The sequence below is a fragment of the Nannobrachium achirus genome, assembly GCF_963921795.1.
Source record: "Nannobrachium achirus genome assembly, chromosome: 22".
Taxonomy (NCBI): Eukaryota; Metazoa; Chordata; class Actinopteri; order Myctophiformes; family Myctophidae; genus Nannobrachium; species Nannobrachium achirus.
In genome coordinates, this window is record NC_137829.1 from 27743439 (window position 1) to 27768152 (window position 24714).

The window sequence follows — 24714 nt, forward strand, 5'->3', positions numbered from 1 at the left end:
TCGTCCCCCCCCCCCCCCCTCCCTGTTTCTGTCAAAAATAAAGCAGAAATGGCTAAAACAATCTGTAGAATATAAGCGTTATTAATTATACTGCAATGTGTCCCTCTGCTCCCTTGCAGATAGTACGAGCTGATCTGAAGGAGCTGAGGGAATTGAACCTGGAAGGTGCTCCTTATGGCTACACGCCCTTCTGTGACAGCCGTAGAGAAATGGATGGCTATCGCTTTTGGAAGACTGGCTACTGGGCCTCACACCTGGGACACAGGAAGTACCATATCAGGTAGACAGTTTGTGTTTAACTTCATGGTTATCTCACCTGGTAGAATACGTACCATTACATAGGCTAAGTCCTTCCTGCAGCTGGCCTTGGGTTTTTGAATCCGACCAGAGGATCTTTGCTGCATGACTGTATGTCATCAACACAATCTCGCTATCCTTGCTTTTCCTGTCTCTCTACTCACTGTCGAAATAAAGCAGAAACCGCTGAAGATATTATAATAATAATAAAATAAAATAAACAGTATAATGACTTGTAGCAAACTGACATTTTACTTCTACAGTACAAGGACAATATTCTAAAGTATTGTTTGAAAAATAGAATCCTCCGTCCTCCTATCCTTCACAGTCAATTGCAGTTATTTTTTATGGATGGAATATGAAGGTAATGTTTTCTTTTTTCTCTCTCTCTCTCAAGGTAGTTGGTGGAATAAATACATATATTTGAAATATTAACATTCGAAACATTCTGGTACTGACAGGAGGTAATCCCTTTGAGGCTATATTCACTGTTTATTCAGTGAGAGACACTTGAGACAGATTCTTTGTTCCTCACATAGAACTGTGAAAGGAGCTGTGAGTAAAGAAAGCACAAAGTGAAACTACACTTCTCAGGTGGTAGATACAGATACTGTACCCATGCACACAAAAAATACACTTTTCATTCTTCTCACACAATCATAAAAATAGATCTTCCACCGTTGCTGATGATGCATGCAGGTGCTATTTTCAGTGGGTGTGGTGGAGGAATTATTGAATTTTCTATGTGGGATTTGCCATTTGAAGCTCATTTCAATCCCCATACAAAAACATGTAAAAACGGCCCGGATTGCTTGCCTTGCGGTCCAGGCATCTAGGCTCATGACAGCACGTCGCGGGTTCGAGTCCTGTTCCCGAGGCTGCGTGTCTCTCCCCTTTCTATCCCTCTTTCCTGTCACTTAAAAAAAACTATCAATGAAGGTAGTAAAGCAGAAAAAGATTATTTAAAAAAAGAAAAGAAAAAAGAAAACAACTTTGGAGGCACCAATATTGTATTTTTAGAAGCTACAGTATATCCTCTTAAGTTCTATATAATCATGAAAAAAGACGAATGGAGGGGGATGCCCTAAGTTTCAAAATGCAGGGGCTCCTCGCTAGGCGCATGGTGCCGAGCGTAGCTGGCTCGTTTTTGAAGTGGCTTAATCAGCTGGCAGCGAAGCAGCTCTGCTGAGCAAAGGAAGCTGCCCAGCGAGCAAAGCTTGGCTGTGCCGCTGGATGAGTGACAAAGGGGAGGGGGGGAGTAGTAAGGAAATCACAGTGATTTTATTGGACACCAGTGTGCTGTCTCGCTGTGCGAGGTAAGACAAAAGCAGCAAGGCTGAGAGCTGATCCGTGCCACTGAGCCCCATGAACACACAAGGCAGCGGCAGGCACGCTGCTGTGTGGTCGGACCTGATATATCACAGAATGGCATGGTAGTTATTTTTGCACCTGAGGATGTCAGATGCCCCACTACATACAATTATTCGAATTTAGGCCTGGACATTTATCTTTATAAAGTGATCCTAGCAAAGGGTATCCCTGTGGGTATACACACAGTAGCACATCAACAAGCCGTTTTCTCACACCTGCATTCTTTCCTACCCCCCTCCCCCCCCCCTCCCTTTACTGCACTCACTGCTCCCTCCTGCTTCCTCTCACCTCCCGCTAGTGCTCTTTATGTAGTAGACCTGAAGAAGTTCCGTAAGATTGCAGCTGGGGACAGACTACGTGGCCAGTACCAAGCCCTGAGCCAGGACCCCAACAGTCTGTCTAACCTGGATCAGGTAACAGAACGCATCAAACAGGACTTTCTGTCGCCTGTCGTCCTGAATTTGCTACGGTTTTGTGGTGAACGTGCCTTTGTGTTTGCTGACTTTTTAGTTTGTCGGACTTTTCGCAGGACCTTCCCAACAACATGATTCATCAGGTGGCCATTAAGTCTCTGCCCCAGGAGTGGCTGTGGTGTGAGACATGGTGCGACGACACTTCCAAAGTCACAGCGAAGACCATAGACCTGGTGAGGCCCACAGACCTTAGATTTGCTTCCAGCTGTCAGAGGCTAAATGGGACCTGGCCCGAGTAACCCAGGGGGTGTTAAATGGCATGCCTAGAAATAGCTAAATGGGAGTTCAAGATAAATGGCACAGAAATATTCCTCTGGTATTTACCTGCTCTCGCAGCCAAGGCTAGAACACCCATTTGCACCGTCCCCTCCAACCCTCAGGGTGAAACTTCATCCTGATAAGAAAAATAATTTTAGCAGCAGGCAACTTCTAGTGCAGATTTAATGCTTAGAATAATGGAACTGTATAAAAAAAGTGAAGCATGCTCTCACACACATGGCATTATCCATAAGTAACCCGGTATGTTAATAAGGGAAAACAGGAAAAGGATATTGCAGTTTTTTTAGACTTAAGACATTAAGCCGTTTGAGTGGACAAAAATGGGAATATTTTTGTAATGAGGCATCAATTGTCAATTTAGACACACGAGACACAGACAGACTGATGTTCTTTTAACAGAGCAGGAAATCTGATCAGGGCTAAATGTCTGCCACAGACAGTGGGGGGGAATTATGGACCGGCTTGTTGTTAGGAAGTCACTTTGGTAGAATGAGTGATGGGTTTTGTCTGCTCTGTGTGCTGCAGTGCAATAACCCAAAGACCAAGGAGCCCAAGCTAACCGCAGCAGCACGGATTGTGCCTGAGTGGGTTGACTATGACAACGAGATCAAGCAGTTACTGAGACACATCGAGGAACAGGGAGACACAGAAACAAAGAGACAGTCGCCGACTCCATCGCTACAAAAACAAGGTTAGTAAAGACTGCGTTTATGTCAATACCTGGTCAGTATTTGTCTTGTCTACTGTACTAAAGGCTCTTGTTTTTTACGACACTTCTGGTCTGGTCTATTTTTACCTGACCGTGACGGCGTTTCTACAGTAACTCAGTTGAATTTTCGTACTCATTTGCATTCTAGACAGCCAGCGTGATGAACTCTAGCGAATGCCTCCACTATGCTGAAGAGGAAAGAGGCAGCGTTTGCACCTAATCCTCCTGTGAAGCTTGAAGATGTACAAGTGTAAAGAAGAGGTTCCTTCAAAACATGGCCATGGAGTGTTACACCTTTTGACGTGGGAAAGGTTGGAGCATTATCAGAGATATTTCTATTTTTAGAAGGTGTCACAATGTTTATGGTCTATGTCTATGTGTCTTACGGTATCAGAAGTGATGTAACTTAACAGTTGACTTGTCGTATTCTTATTTAGTTTCAGATTTTTGGGATTATAAAATAAACAAGGGACTTCACGGTGGTTACTGGTATTAGATGTTTGTTTGAAGATGAAAGGCAAACACTGCACTGAAACAAGCAAAGAATCAAATGAATGAGGCATACAGTATTCATTCATTTTAAACTTGTCTATAAATGTGGTTCATGTTGTTTTTCTTTTCCTAATTTTAGATGACTCAAGCACACACGTTCATCAATCATAAATCACATTCTGAAGCACACGTTCAACGAAACTTACTGTACAGTACATGTTCTTATGTGTCATTGTTACTGACTACCTTGCCTTTGACTGAAATGCCTAAACCAAAATGTTTGTGATTCATTTGTGAGTTTACACATCTGTTATGTTTCTTGCACTGCTGGGGCAATGTTTTGAATTTGGATGGGCCAGACAACACAGTACAGCAAGGAAAATTGCTGTATTAGCCATCTCTGTCTCTTTGATGCAATGTTGTATTGGGTCCAATTATGGGTAGGCAGATCAGGTCACGCATGAACGAATCCTCATTTGCACAGAAAATGTACGTTCCAGGTAGAACGCAGAATTTTAAGTTATTACAGTTAAGTATGTTTACATCTTATGTGTATGTATATACAGCTGGTATATCAATATATTAGATTTTGAACCTAAATTTCCCAATACCTAAATTTTCAATACCTTGAATAGACAATAATACTCAGGAATCAAATAAGTGTTGCTGCTCCACTGAAGTGCTTTTGTCTCTGAAAGAAAGTGGGTGTACAGTTGGAAGTCTGCTCTCAGCTTATATTTCCTGTGTAAATTCTGGGATGTCCAATGGAAATGTAATTGTCATTTCAAATGTGAGAAATTAAATCTTATCTTTGCTACAAACACAGTCAATACTAATGTGTTTTCTTTGTTTACTGTAGAACAGTATTTTTAAACAAACATATCTAATGAAAGCAATTTTCTGATGTCGCAAGCTAGTCCACACATTAAGGATTAAGGTCAAAGTAAACCTTTAAGCAGCTAGGCTATTCCTCTCCCTGAAAAACATTGATGGAGCCTGCGCAAAAAGTCTTCTTTACACCTGTAAACCAATGATGAGAAAACAATTGGCGGCTGTGGCTCAGGAGGTAGAGCGGGTCATCCAATGATCCGTGGGTCGGCGGTTTGAATCCCGGCTCCTCCTGTCCACATGTCGAAGTGTCCTTGGGCAAGACACTGAACCCTACATTGCCTCCAATGAGTCGGTCGGTGTCAGCTTGTCACCATTGTTGTGTGAATGTGGGAAGTGAGGACGGACGCTGGCGTCGACTGTTTGCCGCTTCTCCCAATGTATGGATGAATGAACCACTGTAAAGCGCTTTGAGCACTTGGAAAAGCGCTATAAAATGAAATTCATTACAAGTTGATGAACAGGTTTGCATGCATTGGAGAAATTTGAGATGAACAACCACTTACTACCTAGTACCTAATGCTGAGGCAAGGTGATCCAATGTAAAAGCTCTCATATTCTGTGCCAGATGCCAAAATGCCTCCAAGGTAGCTGTGCCACGGTTTTGTATGTTTTTCTTTACTATGCAATGAAAAAAAATGTTTTTTTTTTTATAATTCTTTCCCCCACAGAAACAGACACAGTTGTTGTGATTCAGTGGCAAAAAGAATTTTGTCAATCGGACAAATGGTTCCAGAGATAGAGCTGTTTGAATGAAAAAAAGTGTCCATCCACTAGAATGGACACACATTTTCACACATTTTCTCAATCAGCTAAACGAGGGAGCAAACACACAAACAGAGAAAAGCATCTCTCTGATCTCAGGTCATTTTGACATCTTTAAAAAAAAGGGAAAAAAAAGAAATATATTTTTTTTTCCTATGTAAAAAACACAAAAAACGTCATAAGCCGTCATTGGCACACCAGGCTATTGGAAAAAAAAAACGTCATAAGCCGTCATTGGCACAGAATGAGTTAAAGCTACAAAACACTATTTTGTTAAGCATTGCAACCACATAAGAACTTGCACATTGAATACAATTAAAGCTGGGTGTGTTTCAGGGGAAAAAAGATTGAAGCATATCACAAGGAAGAATACCGAGTAGTTAACGTACTGGTATCAATGATCAACCCAATCCTGAGTGCAGAGAAATTCCTTACTTAAATCATAATTAATTGCATTTTTATAGCGCTTTCCTAAGTACTCAAAGCTCTTAACAATGGTACTCATTCATACATTGGGAGGGGAGGTTAAAAAGGTTTAAGCATAATCTCCATTCAAATGAATAAGCATAAATAGAATAGATCTTTATTTACAATTCAGAACAAAAACTCCATTCATATAAAAAAATAGCATTGTACCTGTATTAATGTGTACCTGTACACATTAATCTAAAGAATGGATGTACATTTCAGTGTACAATTCCGAAAGGATGCAGTCATTGCTTTGGAATTAAACTTTTACCCTTGATTGAAATCACTGCAGGTACGTTCTGCATCAAGACACAGCATACATTTTGGCATAGAAACGGCTTTATCACAGCATGGAATCCAACGTTGTATCATTCAAGGACACTGGAAATAATGTCACAGTTTCCTCCAAGATCTCTCTGCGAGTCAATAGATTGCTACAGGGATGATGTCTTTTTGTAGGCCAACCCAGAAGTTACTTCTGCCATGGGTTATTCCCAGTTACCACCAAAGATTTGAAACAGAATTTCTGCTTTGGGTTTTGGATAAATTAAAACAAACCATTGGCCAACAAAGGTTTATAACATGTTTGTTTTTTTTCAACAAAATAATATCCACAAATCATAACAAATGATTCTTTATCACAACATACGTTTTAACTACTTAAACCCTAGTATACTTTGTTGTACATCAACAGCGAAAATAGCTGATCTACAGTGCAAGCTCACGACTCGTCGCAAGCTTGTAGGTCTGCTTTCTAGCCGAATGTTCATTGTTCACCTATTTTCTCTGAGTGTTTGCCTATTATGACATGCCCAGAATAGGGATGCTAGGGTTCATGTGTTAAAAAGCACATTACATTTTCATTCGTGGTTGCAATATTAACAGCCATTTGTCACATAAAACATGAAAGGCCTTTAAGGTTTATTTTAAAGTACGACTTTGACAATTTCAATCTTCATATGATTGGTCCTTTTTTTCCAACTGTGTCAGAGGAGGGCTGTGGACACTTCAGAAACCCACCTACCAGGGACATCATTGCTAGGCAGGTTTTTGTTTTCAAACAAAAAAATCAAATTTTAATCAAGGAGAAGAATGGCTTCCATTATAGCATGCCAACTGTCCTGGAATAGAAAGCCTGCGGTTTCTATCAGCTTCTATTCCCCAGGCAGGTTTCTGAACTGTCCACGGCACAGCCCTCCTCTGAGACACAGAGAGTAGACACACAAAAATGGTGCCATTGCATAATGAGCACTAGTGAGGACTGATTATATGAATATGGGTTGAAAATGGCTGAAGTCGTCCTTTAACCACAGACCTTATATTCCCTGCCAGAATTGATAACCCAAAAAAGCTTTGGAAATCTGATGTGGAGAAACCACTAAGAATTCCTGTGGGTGGGTTGTAGTACTACAAACTGTAGCAATCTCGGGATGAACTGGCATTCCTCAAGTTGGTGTTTTCCCTTTAAAATCGGGAGGTAAAAAATAATACAAATCAGCTCCAGCTGTGCTGGATGTGATTTTCTTTTATCAGTTGAAGTTGAACTTGAAGTTGAAGGGTCCAGAGCCAAAGGGATTGAAACCCTGGTAGCCCTGATGGCCCTGATGACCCTGATGAAAGTGGTGGTGATGGTGACCTCCCTGCTGGCTCTCTGGGTCCATGGGATCTTCTCCGTGGTCAAATTTTGTTCTCATCTCTGCAGAAACGAAAACATCGGTCCACATTAACATGTTACGAATACAAGCTCACAAAGCTTGCTAGAGTTCTAGTGCACGTTGTAGGAGTGTGTACATTCTTAACTAAACATACCTCCCCCTGACCTTTCTACTGTAAATAACATTTTTTTTTCTATTTGTCTGTCATTTAATGTTGTATGAACTGTAAAAGGGACCCTAATTTAAACAAGCCAAAAGCTTTATTGTGTTTTTTATACTTTTAGCTGACCTTGTACCTGTGAACTGTATTGTCCTGTACCTTTTCCCATGCAGACCTCTATTAAAATCTTCAATCAATCAATCAAAAACTGAAAAAACTACCAGCTATGGTTTATTTCTGATGGAGGAGCCGTTTGATGGAAAAAATGGATCTCCAAAATGGATACATTGACATGGAAAATGTCGACAACCAGTTCCAGTGCCGTAGCACTGGAACTGTTCACATCATGTCCTCAGTGCATTGATGCGGTCTGACACTCAGCCTGGCCTGACATTCACTGGGTGAGTGGCATTACGCTGACGGACAGCTGAATAGTCCATGTAAGACCTTGGGCCTTTTACCTGGGTCAGTGAGCACCTCCTTGGCCTGAGCGATGTCTATGAACTTTTTCTCTGCTTTTTTCTTTTCCTCCGCGTTCTGGAAATTGTCCGGGTGCCACTGCTGTGCCAGCTTCCTGTAGGCTTTGATGATCTCCTTTTTCTGGGCCGTTCTGTCACAGTGACAAGAGATGCGTAAATTAAGTATTAGACAACAAACAATATTTCCCCATACCTACTGTTACAGTATGTTGGCCCAGTTGTTATGGAATCATATTTCCATTTTCTCACACGTCTGTCGTTCTTAGGGTTGGGATTCGGAACCGGAAGAACCGGATCCAACATTTAGAAATCAGAATCGGTTCCTTCACATTTGAATCCGTTTCTGGAACCAGGTTTTCTCACTGCTAAAGCTGGTTATGTGGACTTCACGTCTGCTATATAATTACAATACCGGTGGTTCTCAAACCTTTTAATTTCAAGGACCACCATAACTCGGAGAGTGTAGAAATTACGAGTCCATTTGGTTCCATTTGTACTCAGAGTTACAGACCGGTTAGGGTCCATTTGGAACCCCCTATAGAGATCTTTAAGGGAACCGTTAAGGAATCGGAATCGTTCAAATCTACAAAGGATCGCAACCCTAGTCTTTCTATCACAGAGTTTTATTCTCGTAATTGAGACCTAGAATATCTCAGTATATTCGTGCAATTGTGAGACCAATAATTCTGAGATATGAAATTGTATTTGGAAAAACAAAACAATAAAAAGAGCAATTCAGGCCTTTTTATTTTTACTCAGTGGTCGGAAAAGGGCTTCCATGAATTGTAAAGCCAGCGCAAATATTGCCTACCTCTTCACTCCAAGGATCTTGTAGTAGTCCCTCTTCTGAGACTGTTTGAGCAGCCGTTTAGCTTTCTCCAAGCCCTCTTTGATCTGACGGTCATTCTCGCTGTGCTGGCCAGCGGTCTCATAATCCTTAATAGCTGCAAGTGTACAAGAATCATTATCAGTTATTGATTCACCGAACTGGCCGATATGTGAATGGTGCTCTGGACATTTTCCCGATTGATCTACTTTGTTATAAACATGCTCCCCTCTCCAAAAATGTTATTCCCACAACAATTCACCCTTTGTTAGCCTCCTGGTTGGTCCCTGACTGACCAACCAGCAGGCTCTATCTGCCTTGTCCCGCCCTGGTTCTGCCTTTTTTATGTTGAATTAGCTAAAACATCATTTTTGGAGAAATAGAAACATTTAAAAACATGCTGATTCACTATGCTGCCACTGAGCAGCTCCAATTGACTGAAACAAAGTTTGAAATTAGAATTGAGCACACAGAATAACAATATGAAGCAACCGAATTAACATGGCAGTGGATGGAATGTCCCACTGAATGTCCCACCAAGACACAGCAACCAATGGGTGTGGAGAGGGGCAGGACAATGGGCGGGACTTGACAAAGGGTGAATTGTTCATGGTACAGACATGTGGTAATCACCTCACCTGAGTTTAGAGTGAATTATACATCCACATTATTTTTCTTTAGAAAATGCACTGTACAGTACATCAGTGTTTGTATGTTTATACAAGTGTGTGAAGATTTGAGGCTTGTCATAGGTGTACCGAGGTGTGTGTGAGTGAGTGTGCGCCTGGGTTATTAAAATCTACTGCTTACGAAGCGGAGGTCCACGGGAATCTGACAGTTTAAAAGCCTGCGTGAGGTCTGATGCTCCCACCCGCTGGGGTGTTCACGCCTTAGCAGATAAAGTGTGTTAATGGAAATCTACCCGGCAAACATTCCCTGGAGTTGCAGAGCTGAGGGAGAGGAGCCTTGGCCCGGGCTTTCATTATTTCCCAGACTCGACAGCCTGCAGTGAGATTATTATTGGACATGGATCTCTCCGGCTCTTTGGTGCATTTAAAGTTAAAATGGCCACTAAACAATTGGAAAGGACATGAAAAAGCAACATGTATCACAGTCTATTAATGGCCCAGTCTTGAGATTCTGTTGGTGTATTGTGCTCACTGCTCACTAGTGATGGGTACCGAATTACGGTACCAAGCAGGAACCGATAAGGAAATGGCGGTTCCTGGCTACCCCATACAAATATTTATCGGATTTCTCGACATGCTAGTTAAATACATAAATAAATAAGGCTTCATGATTACATTACATATCTTCAAAGATGTATTTGACTATTTGTCAGGACCTGACTAACTTAAGCCTGACTATGCGACTTGTATTTCTCCACACACACACACACACACACACACACACACACACACACACACACACTACAAAGCAGCAGCTACGAGCGTCACTAGCAACAGCCAGGCAGGCATGCAGATATGGACCGTGGAAAGCACTCTAAAGTGTGGCTTCATTAAAGCAGCAATAAGACTTCCAGTGGTCGATCTCTTCAGAATAAGAGTATAACTGAAGCCATTGAAATATGATTTATTTGCACATTATAAATTAAGCATTTAAAAAAAGCTATACAACACAAATTATGTTTCTGTGTAAAAATAAAAACATATTTTTAACCATTTTGGAACCGAAATATGGAACCGATAAGCAGAACCAGAACTGGACTCCAAATCCAAACGATAGCCATCCCTGTTGCTCACACACAGAGGAGGCTTTCATTAAAATTTAAAAAAGGGTTTTATAAATAATCATAAAATGCAGCCAGGAGAGGGGGAGTGCAGATGGTACGGCAAAGTGTGGACTGAGATTCCAGGGTCCGTTATTTCTGGACTACAGGGTGGCTTGACAATTTATAGGGGATAACATGGTTTCGAGCTTGTCTCTTCCACAGCCTGCCAGCCTACAGGAGATGCATTACACTCAACGCGTGTTGGAAACGGCAACGACTAATGGCCATGATAAAGGAGCGGCGGTGTTCAACTCCAGCCTGGGAGCCACGACAGCTGTAGATCACTCAGGTTGTGCTTACTTCTAACACATCGTGTTCCAGCCCAGAGGGGTAATATGTTCTATATAGTTGTAATGATATTGGATAACCTGGAGGCCTGAACAGATGTGCCATATTTAAGTCTCACTTTCAGCCGAAACTTGGGGATATGAATCAACTAAATCACTGTCGTTATGAAAACCTGCATGATGCGGATGATTATTATGACCATTATAACTGATGATCATTTTGCTTGGATCAAACAGATTTTCGAGATGGACAAAAAGTCTGTGAATTTTGACTTAATAATTTGATGTTTAGTAGATGTAATCAAGGTTCTACTGTACATTATTATCGTGTGCAACAGTGATGACAAAACTGGTAGTAAAACTGCACATTCATCCTAGTTAACAGCAACCTAGGCTAGTCTAAAAGTCGAACTAATACATACATTTGAACACCAACAGCATTATTTAAGTAAAGACACTGTATGAGTGGTAGTTGATTTAGTTTTAGTCATAGTCTTTCGAATACAATTATTTTGTTTGTCATGTTTTAGTCTAGTTTTTTAGTTGTTGATAAAAGTATCAATATATTTAGCCTTAGTTTTAGTCCGTTTTAATTAGTTTTCGTCAGTGAAAGAATGTATGTGACGGAATCATTTCCAATAGCCACCATGCCGACACTGACCTTCGTCATACTGTTCATCTTGGATGTAGGCCTCCGCTCTGTCCTTCAGGGCGTTGACGTTCTCTGGGTCTTCCTCCAGGACCTGGCTACACACCGAGACCGCCCTGCTACCTTGCTGGCCCTGTTCAGTACACATGACACTAGGCCTGTCACAATTGTTACATAATCGTCTAATCGTGATTTTTTTTGACATAATCGTGATTATTTTTCATAATCGTCATAATCATTTCCATGTTGAAAAATGTTCATATATTTAAATAAAAAGGTAAAAAATAGTGGAAATAGCAGATCTACAAGCTCACAACGCGTCGCATTGCGACGCGTTGTGGTTATATATATTATAGTAATATATATATTATATATATATATAGCCTATATATTTAGGCTATGTATCATATCTACCATGTGCAACTTAAAAGCCTAAAAGCCAAACAGAAATGTAATTGTCAACTACAAAAACACAATTAAATCGTTAATCGCAATTATTTGAGTGACAAATAATCGTCATGTAAAATGTCATAATCGTGACAGCCCTACATGACACACACACAATCCTATAAGTCATGGATTAGGTACAATTCCATAGACCGTAAATAAAGAATAGACAAAGTGACGCCATTGGTTTCAACAGACCCGCTTTGAAGCCTGTTTTTCAGCTATTTCAAATCCGCCATCTTTCTATATCTGGTCAGAAATGCTAACGGAAAATAATGCTATTGGCTGCAACAGCAGAGAGGGTGGGTCTTCACTCGTTAGAACCAGTAGAAACCCTAGAAACATAGCCTACTTTATCATTCATTTTAAAATGAATGGCGCCATAATTTACCGTACTAAACGCATATCAAGATGATTTAAAAAAATATATTTTAAACTAGCGATTGAAAACATAAAATGTTTATGAAAAGGTTTACTAAGGTAATAAAATCAAGGTTAAAGCTTGCCCAAAACCTCACTGACTCATATTGAGATTTGTATGTATTTCTAACAGCGACATCTACTGGGCCATTAATAGGAAAGAACCTGGAAGCAGAGTCCTGCAGGGTCCGATTTTGACAACCCGCGCCCGCCCCGCCCGTCATTAATCAGATCTGTGGACCGACCCATTACCTGTGATTATATAAAAACCAGAACTGCCCCGCCCGTCAAAAAAGTTAACCATCGCCCGCCCCGCTACCGTGATTAAATACAGTAAAGTAAATAGCCTACAGCCGTGCACCACTCAATCATCCCTGCATGCTGTCCTCAGTGTACCCGTCGCGTACCAGCGGGCCCCGACCCGCTGCAGGACTCTGCCTGGAAGTGAGCTTTGATTCCAGCGAAGGGGGTTTGCCCCTTGGTATAAACACAACGACTGGTGTTTAAAAAGGTTTATGTTTTAGTGTACTGTAGGTGGCTCATGGCAGCAAATGAGGCACAGTACCTGTGCCAAGGCGTGGCAGATGCGCTGCTTGGCGTGGAGAGTGTAATGATGCACGTTGGGCTCCGTCTTCATCACAGCTTCGTATTTGTTCACCGCGTCCTCGTACCTGAAACGCAGCGAGCAGGTGGGCATTTTAATTGACACGCAAGACGCTAGGAAAAACAAAATAATTGCTGCAGCCGCCAGCACAGAATCTCTCAAATTGACTGTTGATTATGCTTAATATTTCAGGAGACATTTCAATGAATGGCTTGCAGTTGAGAGGGCGTTATTTCATAACATAAGGATACATTACCGTATGTTACTGATGTTTGAGGCGTTTCAGAGATGCGTTTGAGGCATGTCAGCAGGCACACACACGCACACGCACACACACGCGCACACACACACACACACACACACACCTTTGCTCCTGGATCAGCTCCTCTCCGGACTGGATCTGTTTGTTGAGTTTCTTCACTTGTTTGTAGTGGCTGTAGCACTGCTTGTGATCAGGATCCAGCTTCAGGCATTCACGTACCTCACTGGAAACAGTGTTTAGTCGATCACTCATGAGCCTTCTTTATGTCACGCCAGTACTTAAAGGACAACTTTGTTTTTTTACCACAAGGGTTCATATTTTAGATTGTAATTAGAGAAAAGAAAAAGTGAGTGTTAAAATGTTTTCATTTGCTTCGTTCTATTGTTTTATTGCGTTTACCGTGTTAAAATGTGGGGCATGCGTACACATGGGGCATGTGTACAAGTGGCTAAATAGGTATTTTTAGACACAATAAGCCAGCAGTTTCTTTATTGCTATTTACAGTAACACGTCTATCCCCCATAAGTCACATCCAACCACGAAAGGTTGCGTTGCATCTTGGGAATGGGCTTATTCTGTGTAAAATGACATATTTAGCCACTTGTACGCATGCCCCCAACCACTGAAATAAGAATCTCTAAAACAATAGAAAGAAGTAAATGAAATAATTTTAACACTCATCTTTTATATTATTTAATTACAATCTAAAATATGAACCCTTGTTGTAAAAAACTAAAGTTGTCCTTTAATTAATACATGTCTCGTTGGTTTTGTTGTATGGCATAGATTTGGACCGCTAGAGAATTCCATCCATTTTGTATTATTTGAAATTAGATTTCTGATAGCTGACACGTGACTATTGTTATAAGAATTCTACTGCATTTGTTCAGAAATACACAGTTAGTTTGGTACTTAGGGCTGTCACGATATGACATTTTACATGACGATTAATTGTCACTCAAATAATTGGCGATTAACGATTTAATTGTGTTTTTGTCGTTGATAATTACATTTCTGTTTGGCTTTTAAGCTTTGAAGTTGTACATGGTAGATATGACACATAACCTAAATATACAAAGAAATTACTGACATATTTGACAACTTACTACTTAAAAATCACACCCGTGTGAAGTGGAGCTGTGTGTGTGTGTGTGTGTGTGTGTGTGTGTGTGTGTGTGTGTGTGTGTGTGTGTGGATCATGTGTACCGATTTTTGTGACATTTGAAGAAAATATGTAGGAAAAGGAGCAAAAAGTGTGTTTTGGAGAAAATTCAAGATGGCGGAAAATCTATCATGGCGCAAATGGGCGTGGCCTATATGGGGAGATGCGTCATGACCCAAGGAATCCAGGGAAAACATAATTTAAATTTTCCGACCTACGGTTCAAGAGTTACAGGCCAAAACGTAAAGTGGGGTGTTATGGCGCCACCATGCGGCCAAATGACAAAATTATTTTTTATTTAATCCTTGAAATCATTATGAACCTCCTCTCCAAGTCTTGAAACTCTAGCCCCTATGGTTTGCGAGAGACAAATAATTGAATGTGAGTTTTTGCAATTCCCATTATAAGTCAATGGGGAAAATTAATTCACTAATAAATTAATATCAATTAAACTATAGAACCTTTCTCTTAGAAAAGTAATAGCCCACGATTCCCGAGTAAGCCGGTCGATTTGATATATGGCGCGAGTGTGTGGTGGCAAAACTGTGGGACTAGTGGCGTGCCGAAGTTTAGGAAGTTCAGGCTACATACACACACACACACACACACACACACACACACAGACAGACAGACAGACCCACACGGCCACGTATAGGGAGCCTGTGCTTCACACAGCTCCAAAAATAACTTTGATAGTGGAAATAGGCGATCTACAAGCTCACAACGCGTCGCGATGCGACGCGTTGTGAGCTTGTAGATCTGCTATTTCCACTATTTCTGACATTTTTCAACATTCACGATTATGACGATTATGACAAAATAATTGCGATAATGTCAAATAATCACGATTAGACGATTATGTAATAATTGTGACAGTTAGTTTGGTACTAATCTGATATGAGAATAATAGGCAGTGGGTCTTACGTGAGTGACATCTCATGGTCTCCAAGGTTGTAATAGATGGTAGAGAGCGTGTAGAAAGCCTGAGTGTTGTCGCTCTTCAGCTTTGACGTGGCTTTAAGGTCACTGATGGCCTTGCCCGTCTCGCCCATCTGAATGAAACACTCTGCCCGCAGCTCGCGAGAGGCCACATCCCACACACAGGTCTGGAAGGACAGTAGACATGAGGTTAAACCTCAGGTACAAATGACACATACATACAGTACATGTACTGAAGCTTTTCAATCTGTTACCATGGCAACGTACGATCTTTCAGTTGGCCAGGATGGCAGGAAAGTCAGGCTCAAGATAGACTTGGGTGTTTCCTGTAGGCAAGGCCTGGTACAATAGTGCAGGGGTTCATTTGATTGATTGAAGACTTTATTAAAACTTTTTTGTCTCAGGGCACCCCATAAATATTTGTTTAAATCCGAGGCACCCCCACATTATAATTTTCACCCCCAGCACCTTATATTTATAGCATATCGTCGTTGTCGGGTAGAAACCTTGTATGTCCAAAACTGTTTATTATCTATAAAATGTACTAAACTAGTGATAACAGCCGATCTACAAGCACACAACGCCTCGCACTAGTTTTGTGCGACGATCTTGTATGATGAAGCAGAGCAAGAGGCGTACACATTTGAAACTTGGAGATACGAGGTTTCTGCCCGACAGTGATGATATTTTAGTGATTATGTTGAGAGGAAAATTTGAGATAATAGCCATTTTGGTTAGAACTGACTGAAAATAACTTTGTACTTCAAGTTTAAAATGATACTAAGTGTCCAAATAAATCCCAAATATTATCAAATTGTCTCGCGGCACCCCTGGACTGCCGTCGCGGCACCCCAGGGTTCCCCGTCACCCACTTTGAAAACCCCTGCAATAGTGCACTGATTCTCAAAGTGGGATCTGGGTTCCTTGATGGGGTTACAAATGGACCCCATATGGGTATGTAACTCTGAGAAACCCATTTGCACACTGGTGGTCCTTGAAATTAAAAAATGTTTTGAGAACCACTGCAATAATAGAATCACGAGTGTTCATTTAACTCTAATTGTACAAACGGAGCCGGTGGAGGGTACATTTTGTTCAATTTGTACAATCAGTTAAATTAACACTGGGGGACTGTACAGTGTACTCGCCTCAATGATGGCATCCAGCTGGACAGCGGCGGTCACATAATCTTTGCTGTCGAAGCTGTGGTGTGCCTGGGTCACCAGCCGCTGAATTTCGTCCGACTTGACGAGCAGACTCTGAGCCTCCTCCGCATCTTTTTCACTGGGGTTGGACTTGAGCTGAGCACGGGGAGAAAAGTGCATTACATCAGGCATTTATGGCAGTGATTAAAGCAATTTAAGCACCACCTGAACGGAACAGAGGAATTTCTCAAGTCTGATGGAGGAAGGGGGGGGGGGGGGGGGGGGGGGCGAGAGAGATTTATGAGGTGGACATGGGAGGAAGCGAGAGAAGCAGTGGGCAGGCGCTGGGGAGGAGCGAGGAACACGCTGTAGATCAGCAATTCACAGTGTGTTTAGTTCTGTCCACTTGACTTCTCTCAAAGTGGGCAAGACTTTGCATTCCCTCCCCCCCAAAAAAAAGGTACTTGTGCCAAGTGTACCTCTTAAAAGCACTGCCAATCACGGCAGAGCTTACTTACCGTCCCCCCCCCCCAAACCCTATTACACTATAATCATCCTCATCATAGAGGTCGTCATCTTCGCGATAGCAATCTCAGCTAATGGCACATCCTTTTACAAATAGACCTGGCTCTGCTATCGGTGTTCCTGCTAGCTCAGCCCTGGGAAGAGGGGTAATGAATAAATGTGATGCATTACGCCATGCCAACGTATTGGACTGCTGAAGCAGCAGGACAGCGTGCACCTCCAGCCAGGCCCTGTCGACATCACACTGGCAAAATATGGGCCACATAAAACCCGTGCTAGTCAAAATGCCTATTGCCCTCTGCTGGGAATATGGCTCAGTGCCCTCTTAAAGCTGGAGTTATGACAGTTGATTTCAATTAGAAAACTTTCCGCACCTCACCTCGGGTACTCTCGTAAATTGACTTTTCTTTTTTTTTATAAACTATATTGAAATCAAATCCAAAAAGCATTATAGCTTAGTGGACATACCCTTTCCACCCAAACTACCTGGAGTTTCACATTACAGCTTACAAATAAATAAATAAAGACACCCAACTGCTAGGCAAAATCATGATGCTGGGTTCTTGTGCATTATTTTGTTATAAAGACGGTGAGCAGTTTAGGCCACAAATCCTCAAGGCAGACCTTCCACAAGCCCCTGGCAATACATTACAATAACAGACACTGACCTCATATAGCACCGTTCTCAAGAGGGATTACCACGGCATTGTTCTTGGCATGACGGAACAGAGCTTTAAGTGTTATCAAAGAAGGGGAGCTCAGTACCAAGGGCATTCATATCTGCTGGCAGTTGTTATGCCACATCTCTGTGTAAAATGGTAATTGTAATGGAAAATCTCTCCGAGCATTCCACTCTTAATCCTTCTTAATGAACACCTGAAATGATATCTGAAGGCCAACGAGAGATTTGGCTACCAATTTAAATACTATTCCCCTTCTTAGATTATGGTTTATGAATGCACAGCGTTCCTGTTTTTCACATGGCACTCAATCTATTTTAGGGCTGGGTCAATCTATTTAGGTATTTCTTAGGGCGACTTCACATCAACAGCACAAATATTTTTGAAATTTTGAGGCAACAAGTGACATGTTTTTAAAATTAAAGAACGATTAAGCAGATCTACAAGCTAAGTCACATTGTGAACTTTTTTTGCCTCTGAGAGCACCGCAGCCTTTTTTATGTAAAGCAAGAACTGAGGTTTGGCCCCTCCCCTTACCCTGTACTTAGTGGTTCTGTGTTTATTCCTACTAAGAACAACATTACATGTTTAAGGCAGTAGTGCTGACTGACGTCTTGAGAGATTAGCTTGAATGTGATTTGACAGCCTTGTCTTAAAGGGATATTTCACTTTCAAAAAAACTTTTGTAATTTTATCGTCTAATCAGTAACACCCTGAACAGTTTTTGATTTTCTTCATTCAGTATTTAGATATTTGATGTAAATGTTATCAGGCCCTCCCCGTCCAGGGCCCCTCCCCATACACACCCATTGTAACTTCAAACTCCATTTTAACCATGATAGATTCTAGTGACTCATAATACCCTCCTAATATGTGAGCTGGCCGTGTTTTTTCGATAACGTTTTTAATTTATTAAATATTTTTGTATTGTATTGAATTATTTCCATTTTCCAAAATAATTATTAAAAATAAATGAAAAAGGTTATTGAAAAAACACGGCCAGCTCACGTATTTGGAGGGTAGTATGAGTCACTAGAAAGAATAATGGGTGTTTTTAATGAATCTATCATGGTTAAAATGGAGTTTGAAGTTACAATGGGTGTGGATGGGGAGGGCCTGATAACATTTACATCAAATATCTAAATATTGAATCAAGCAAATTAAAATCTTTCCAGGGTGTTCACAAAAGCCTGATTAGACAATAAAATGACCCAACGTTTTTTTTAAAGTGTAATATCCCTTTAATATCTACAGGCTGCTGTGGACACTTAGAAAATAACTACTTAAAAGACAGAAAACGCCTAGAATGTTGCAATATATTATTACAAGAATATACCAGTGTGCTACCATAATCAATCCTATAAACCGTATATAGAAGAAGAAAACTCACCAAACTACTAGGTTTCTTCCAATCAATTATGTGGTTAACAATAGCTTTATAATTGTCTGTGTACTGTGTAGCAGTTAATTTCAATTAATTATCTTTCTCTGATTAATTTGAGCCCAACCTTGCTTGCTTTTAGACTGAACCAATAGATTCATTGTAGCGTTAGACTAGACCTGCAGACCAACACTGACCCCTCCTGGTGAACTTCAACAACAGTTACTTCACATTCACTCTTGCTTCCATGGACAACATCACTGTTGTCCACTCTCTTAACCCATTTAGGCCTAGAATTATTGAATGATTTAACCAGTGAAAAATAGCAGATATACAAGCTCACAGCGCGGCACCGAGTGCCGCGCTGCGAGCTTGTAGATCTGCTATTTTTGAAAAAGTCATGAAAATGTGTGCAAATCTTTGAATATATGTATTTTCAAAGCGAATGGTTGTAACTCAAATTTTGCTTCTGGGTGGTCCCTGGAACTAAATATTTTGAGATGCGGGTCCGTGGCCAAATACATATCATTTTGGGGGTCCTTCACATGAAAAGGTTTGAGAACCACTGACATAGTAGTCTCTCAAGAACAGACTAACTGAGCTCCAGTTAAGTGAAAAGGACCTTTTCTTTGACGATGGCTGGCCAGATTGCTGACATAGAAACATAGTTTTTTTTCCCCTAAAAATCTTAGAAGGATTCAAAAGACACTTAACTCTCTTGCCGCTGAACGAACGCTCGTTCTTTTATCCACGGCACCATAACGAGTGTTCATTCTTTTACCTGTCTGAGCACTGTAAGCAGATGAGGGGTGGCGCGGGTGTGTACAGTAGCAGCAGCTCCCATAACGTTAGTGTCAAATCTGGAGCGCAAGTAAACAACAATGGCGGTCGGGATCACTTTTCCCTTCCATTTCTATGCCTGGATCTAGTTTCTCCATTTCTATGTCAACAACTAGTGCAACGAGGGACAAACTTCAGCCTCGTTCATTGGAACGGAAGCACCCGTTCAACACGATGATGAAGCTGTTCTTTTACAAAAAATTGCTGTTGGAAATAATGGATGGATATTTTTTTTATAAAATCGCAAAGGTAAGCTACTTTTGTGGCATTAAAAGTCATCCTTAGATCCTTATAGCATCATACAGTAAAATGGCGGTAAAAGAGTTAAAGTCACTCACCACTCTCTTAAAGTCGCTCTCAGCTTCGTCCAACTTCCCCTGCTTCAGAAGGAGGATTCCTCTCTGAAGCCTTGCCTGTTGAGAGAAGGGTGGAAAATGTGTTCTGTTGCAATGTTTATGTATACAGTAATCTAGGTTGCACAGCTGATATAACAGTCTTCTTTCCCAGAACTGACTAAACTTGCCGAGATGTTGCGATACAAAATATGCACACACATAATCTTATTTGTGTGTAAATGGGTTCTTTCATACACATTATTGACAGGTTCCTAATTGATTAAGAATTGTGCCTGCACAAAGGAAATCAACATCTTATCCTGTGTTTCTTTTCCCGACTTAATAGGAAACGTTATATCCCGACTTAACCGTAGCGTGCGGTCTGTGGAACCCGGCACTGATGCAAAAACCCAAATTCCCATCCTTTGGGAGAAAACTGCAATGGACTGCTGTGAAGGAAAACGGATTTATCTCGTAATCTATCTCCAGATCGCGTCCTTGTTTAAAACAAGCCCTTCTCTCTGGACCATAACAAAAGCACGGATGGCAACAGTTGTATTTTTTCTCTTCTGGGTGAAAGAAAATATGACCATCGTGACCGAGCGGAAGTAATCAGATTACATTTGGACCGGTGGTATGTTCAAGGAGCCTTGGAAATAAGCTAAAAACACAGAAAAAGCTACTGAAATCATTATATACCCGGGAGTAGATGTGTTAAAAAAACATTATGCTAATGAGTGATGTGCATTGTGCACTACTTACAGAGGTGAAGTCTGGTTTGAGTTCTATGACTCTGCTCAAATCTGGCAGGGCAGATTTTGACTTCCCCATGGCTAGGTAAACTGTAGCTCTTCTGTAGAATGCAACGTAGTTTTTAGGATCTCCGTCTAGACAAGAGCAAACAAAATCATTACTAATCAAATAGTATCAATGCAGTTCAATTGTTGTCCTAATAAAGGTAAGTGCTGAGCCCTGAGGCCTATCTTCCAGTTTCCTTGGCGTGCGGCAGCTTGATGTACCAGTACACCCCCTGGACATGACGCTAGTACTGTATGTCGCAGGCACTTACCCCAACATCCAACCCGTATTAGTCTGGTCAGGTTTTGTCCTAATAACCTACAGTAAACATTGACAATTTCTAAAACAACTATTTTGATTGGTTGTGTATGTGGAATAAGATCTTTATTCGCAGTTGAACTGACTGGCTAGCACGTTGGCCTTAAGATATGTACAGATAATCTGAATATTATAGAATCAAGAGGCGCTACTTCAAGCTGGCCTGGTATGTATTGTAATCAGCTATGACACAAGTTCCCACATCTATGTCTGTGTGTGTGTGTGTGTGTGTGTGTGTGTGTGTGTGTGTGTGTGTGTGTGTGTGTGTGTGTGTGTGTGTGTGTGTGTGTGAGGTCAGGATGACTTGTACGTATCATGTGCTTCTATCCTGTGATAGGATGATCCCCTATCTCAGAAAAATACTTGTGTCTCCAGCTATGTTTGTTAAACAGCCTAAATCCGTTAGAACCGGGAAATTTGTGTCATTTTAGATTTTAGCATTGGCTATTCAAAAATAGCAGATATACAAGCTCACAGCGCATTTCTTTGTGCCGTGGTGCGAGCAGCGAGCTTGTACATCTGCTATTTTCAACAACTACTGGTTTAGATGGCATTGGTCTTAACGGATTGATCCAGAACTCTTCAACACCTACCAACAGCAGCATGGAAGTGAGAGAGGGCGTCAGCTAACTGGCCAGCAGCGAGGAGCTTCTTTCCCATCTCCAGGTGATTCTCCACACTCCCATCTCTGCTACACTTCACTCCTGAAACAAAACACAAAAATACAGTCTGGCAATTAAACACAGCACAAGCAATGCTGTCTCAACCCTTTTAAATTTGTATATGATCATTTAGTTTGGTATGAATTTGTACATTTGTACAATCTCGAGAGTTACTGGTCCAGTTGGTTCCTTAATTCTAACTATCAATCATTTACCATGGGGATTGGGGACACCCTGAAACCTCAAATAACCCTGGGGGTCCAATGGCCACAACATTAGTATATAGGTTAGTTAGTATTATGGTTAGCATATTTGTTTCTATTCTATATGTGAACACATGTTTTAGCTGTAACATTATTAACCAATATGCCAGATTCATTGCCATGGCATAGGTACAAGGGTCCTGCTGTTAGTTTGGAGAAGATTGGATCAAGACTAAGACAGATAGAGATGACATTCTAACCCCGACAGGTGTCAATTTAACCACCACTGTGAATATTAAGACATGTGTGGCAGAGCAGAGGCTACACAACACACACTATCATGTGAAACCAACCATTACCCAACGTTAGCAAAGTAGCTAGCTTGCTGGGTCAATCTGAAACAGAACAGAACCATAAAGTTGCACATGCTAACAGGGAAGCTAACCCTTTCCTTTCACGTCAACGAGCCGCCTAATGCAGTGCAGTTGTCCTTACTGACAAACGCTCAAAGCTCAGACTAACTGGGCAACATTAACTTTATACAGCCCGATGCAGGACAGTCTAGAAGCTTACCTTCGTATCGCAGATCAATCAAAACAAGCACATATGGGATGAAAGTCAGGATTTTGTGTGCTACATGGTAGATTGAAACCATGATTCAGTCACTCGATCTATTAAAAAAATAAACAAAACAGCTATAAGGTTTTAGTGTTATTTGAAGTGTGTATTTACTAGTGCCAGTCCCATGTGGTTGACAGACAGCAGCTATTCAGTGTAGTGATCATTTGACATCACTTTCTTTTCTGTCAGGACAGGCTGCTCAGAGTGAAGCCTGTCGGCCGGGTCGTGGTCGGCCGCGATTGGTTGGGATCGCTGGAAAACTCCGCCCACCACGGTTGGATCAACGGAGAGGAGCCACGGCAGCATAATACAGAGAGCGTGTGCCACTCACTGCCACTGGTACTGTACACATTAATACACACATTACTACACAGTGGTGGGAAAGGTACTCACTTTCTTTAGCCTACGTTAGTAAAAGTATCAATACTGTAATGTAGAAATACTCTATTACAAGTAAAAGTCCGGAATTCAAAATGTACTTGTCTACTTGAGTAAAATTAGTTAAGTATTGGTATCAAAATGTTATTAAAGTAGGCTACCAAGGCCTAGTAGTCATAATGCAGAATGTCCCATTTCACACGTTTTCAAATGAAGTCCATAACAATCTTTTGAAAATGGCTGATTTACAAGCTTACACATTTTTTATTTTGTTTTGACTAGTTACTGAATGTCAGTCTCCAGGTTTTCTTCAGAAAATGTATGCCACTGTTTTACTATGAGAGTCCACTGATACAGTGCTTCTCAAACGTTTTATTTTCAAGGACCCCCATAACTCATTTACAGCTAGCTATCTATGTGTTTGTCTATACTCATTTTGTGTACCCTGACGGCTGGACCCTACCCATATGGCAAAAATAGAATATTGATAAAAATGACCACCACAAGCCAGAATGGCGATGACCCCTGTAGTGGAGACAGGAGAACTGGGCAGTGGGTGGGTACTATAACTGGCAGAGGGGCAGTATTTTTGTTGTCGTTTGCAAGCTCAGTCACAAATTTCACTTATGAGAAATATTGCCGTTTTAAAGGAAGGTAGGGATTTATATTCCTTTAAGCCCTTCGATAGGGTGTTCCACATTTCAGCGGCATAGCAGGAGAAGCATTTGACAGATTAGCTACAAAGATGAGCAGAGTCAGGTTAATTGTTTCTGCCTATGGCTCCGCTCCTGGATGTAGCTGCAGGGATTTTCTACAGCTGAAGCATAGGCCTACATTAGATTTTACATTAGATTTTACGTTTTAGTGTATTGTAGTAACTGGCTGGCCCACCAAACCCGGGGCAGTTGTGGGAAGAAATAGCCTACCCTATGGGGTATGCCCGCTTACTCTGTGAGCTACTGGGGCTCACTGGAAAATATTTTGACAATGTTATGTTTATTTCTTTATTTGACATGGACATAACAATCACATTGGACGAACCAGATGCATTGCTCAAGCATGAGTGCTAGTTTTCAACACCTGTCCACAGGAGGCTTTTCTAAAATAGAATAGTCTAAAACCCAATCAAGTATATATAGGCTATATACACACACACACACACACACACACACACACACACACACACACACACACACACACACACACACACACACACACACACACACACACACACACACACACACACACACACAGTTGATTTGATTTCAACAATAACTTGAGTCCTCAGTTAACACATTACCATCCGATCCGTCTCTAGTTTCAGATCTGTAGGCAAAGAGTTCCGAAGAGTACTGAGAAGGCAGACTGTCCAAAAGAGTTCTTGCACATGAGAACAATACAGTC

General features: G+C 41.2%; 2 protein-coding genes across 2 annotated transcripts in view; one reads left to right on the forward strand and one right to left on the reverse strand.

Moving 5' to 3' along the window:
- The window catches only part of uggt2 (UDP-glucose glycoprotein glucosyltransferase 2), a 57315-nt gene extending 52869 nt beyond the window's left edge, over positions 1-4446 (forward strand). Inside the window, 5 exon segments of the mRNA XM_080753698.1 lie at positions 120-280; positions 1967-2081; positions 2198-2314; positions 2946-3111; positions 3278-4446. Coding sequence (XP_080609824.1) covers positions 120-280; positions 1967-2081; positions 2198-2314; positions 2946-3111; positions 3278-3300 — 582 coding nt within the window. The 3' untranslated portion in view covers positions 3301-4446.
- A 1358-nt stretch (positions 4447-5804) lies between these two features.
- dnajc3a (DnaJ (Hsp40) homolog, subfamily C, member 3a) lies at positions 5805-23093 on the reverse strand. Its single transcript, XM_080753695.1, has 12 exons — positions 22885-23093; positions 22040-22150; positions 21093-21217; positions 20334-20408; positions 16573-16725; positions 15410-15591; positions 13427-13546; positions 13023-13128; positions 11603-11723; positions 8848-8980; positions 8019-8167; positions 5805-7438 (listed from the first exon to the last, which is right to left on the reverse strand). The coding sequence occupies exons 1-12, from the start codon at positions 22964-22966 to the stop codon at positions 7272-7274; spliced, it is 1524 nt and encodes a 507-aa protein (XP_080609821.1). The 5' UTR covers positions 22967-23093; the 3' UTR covers positions 5805-7271.
- Positions 23094-24714: the final 1621 nt, after the last annotated feature.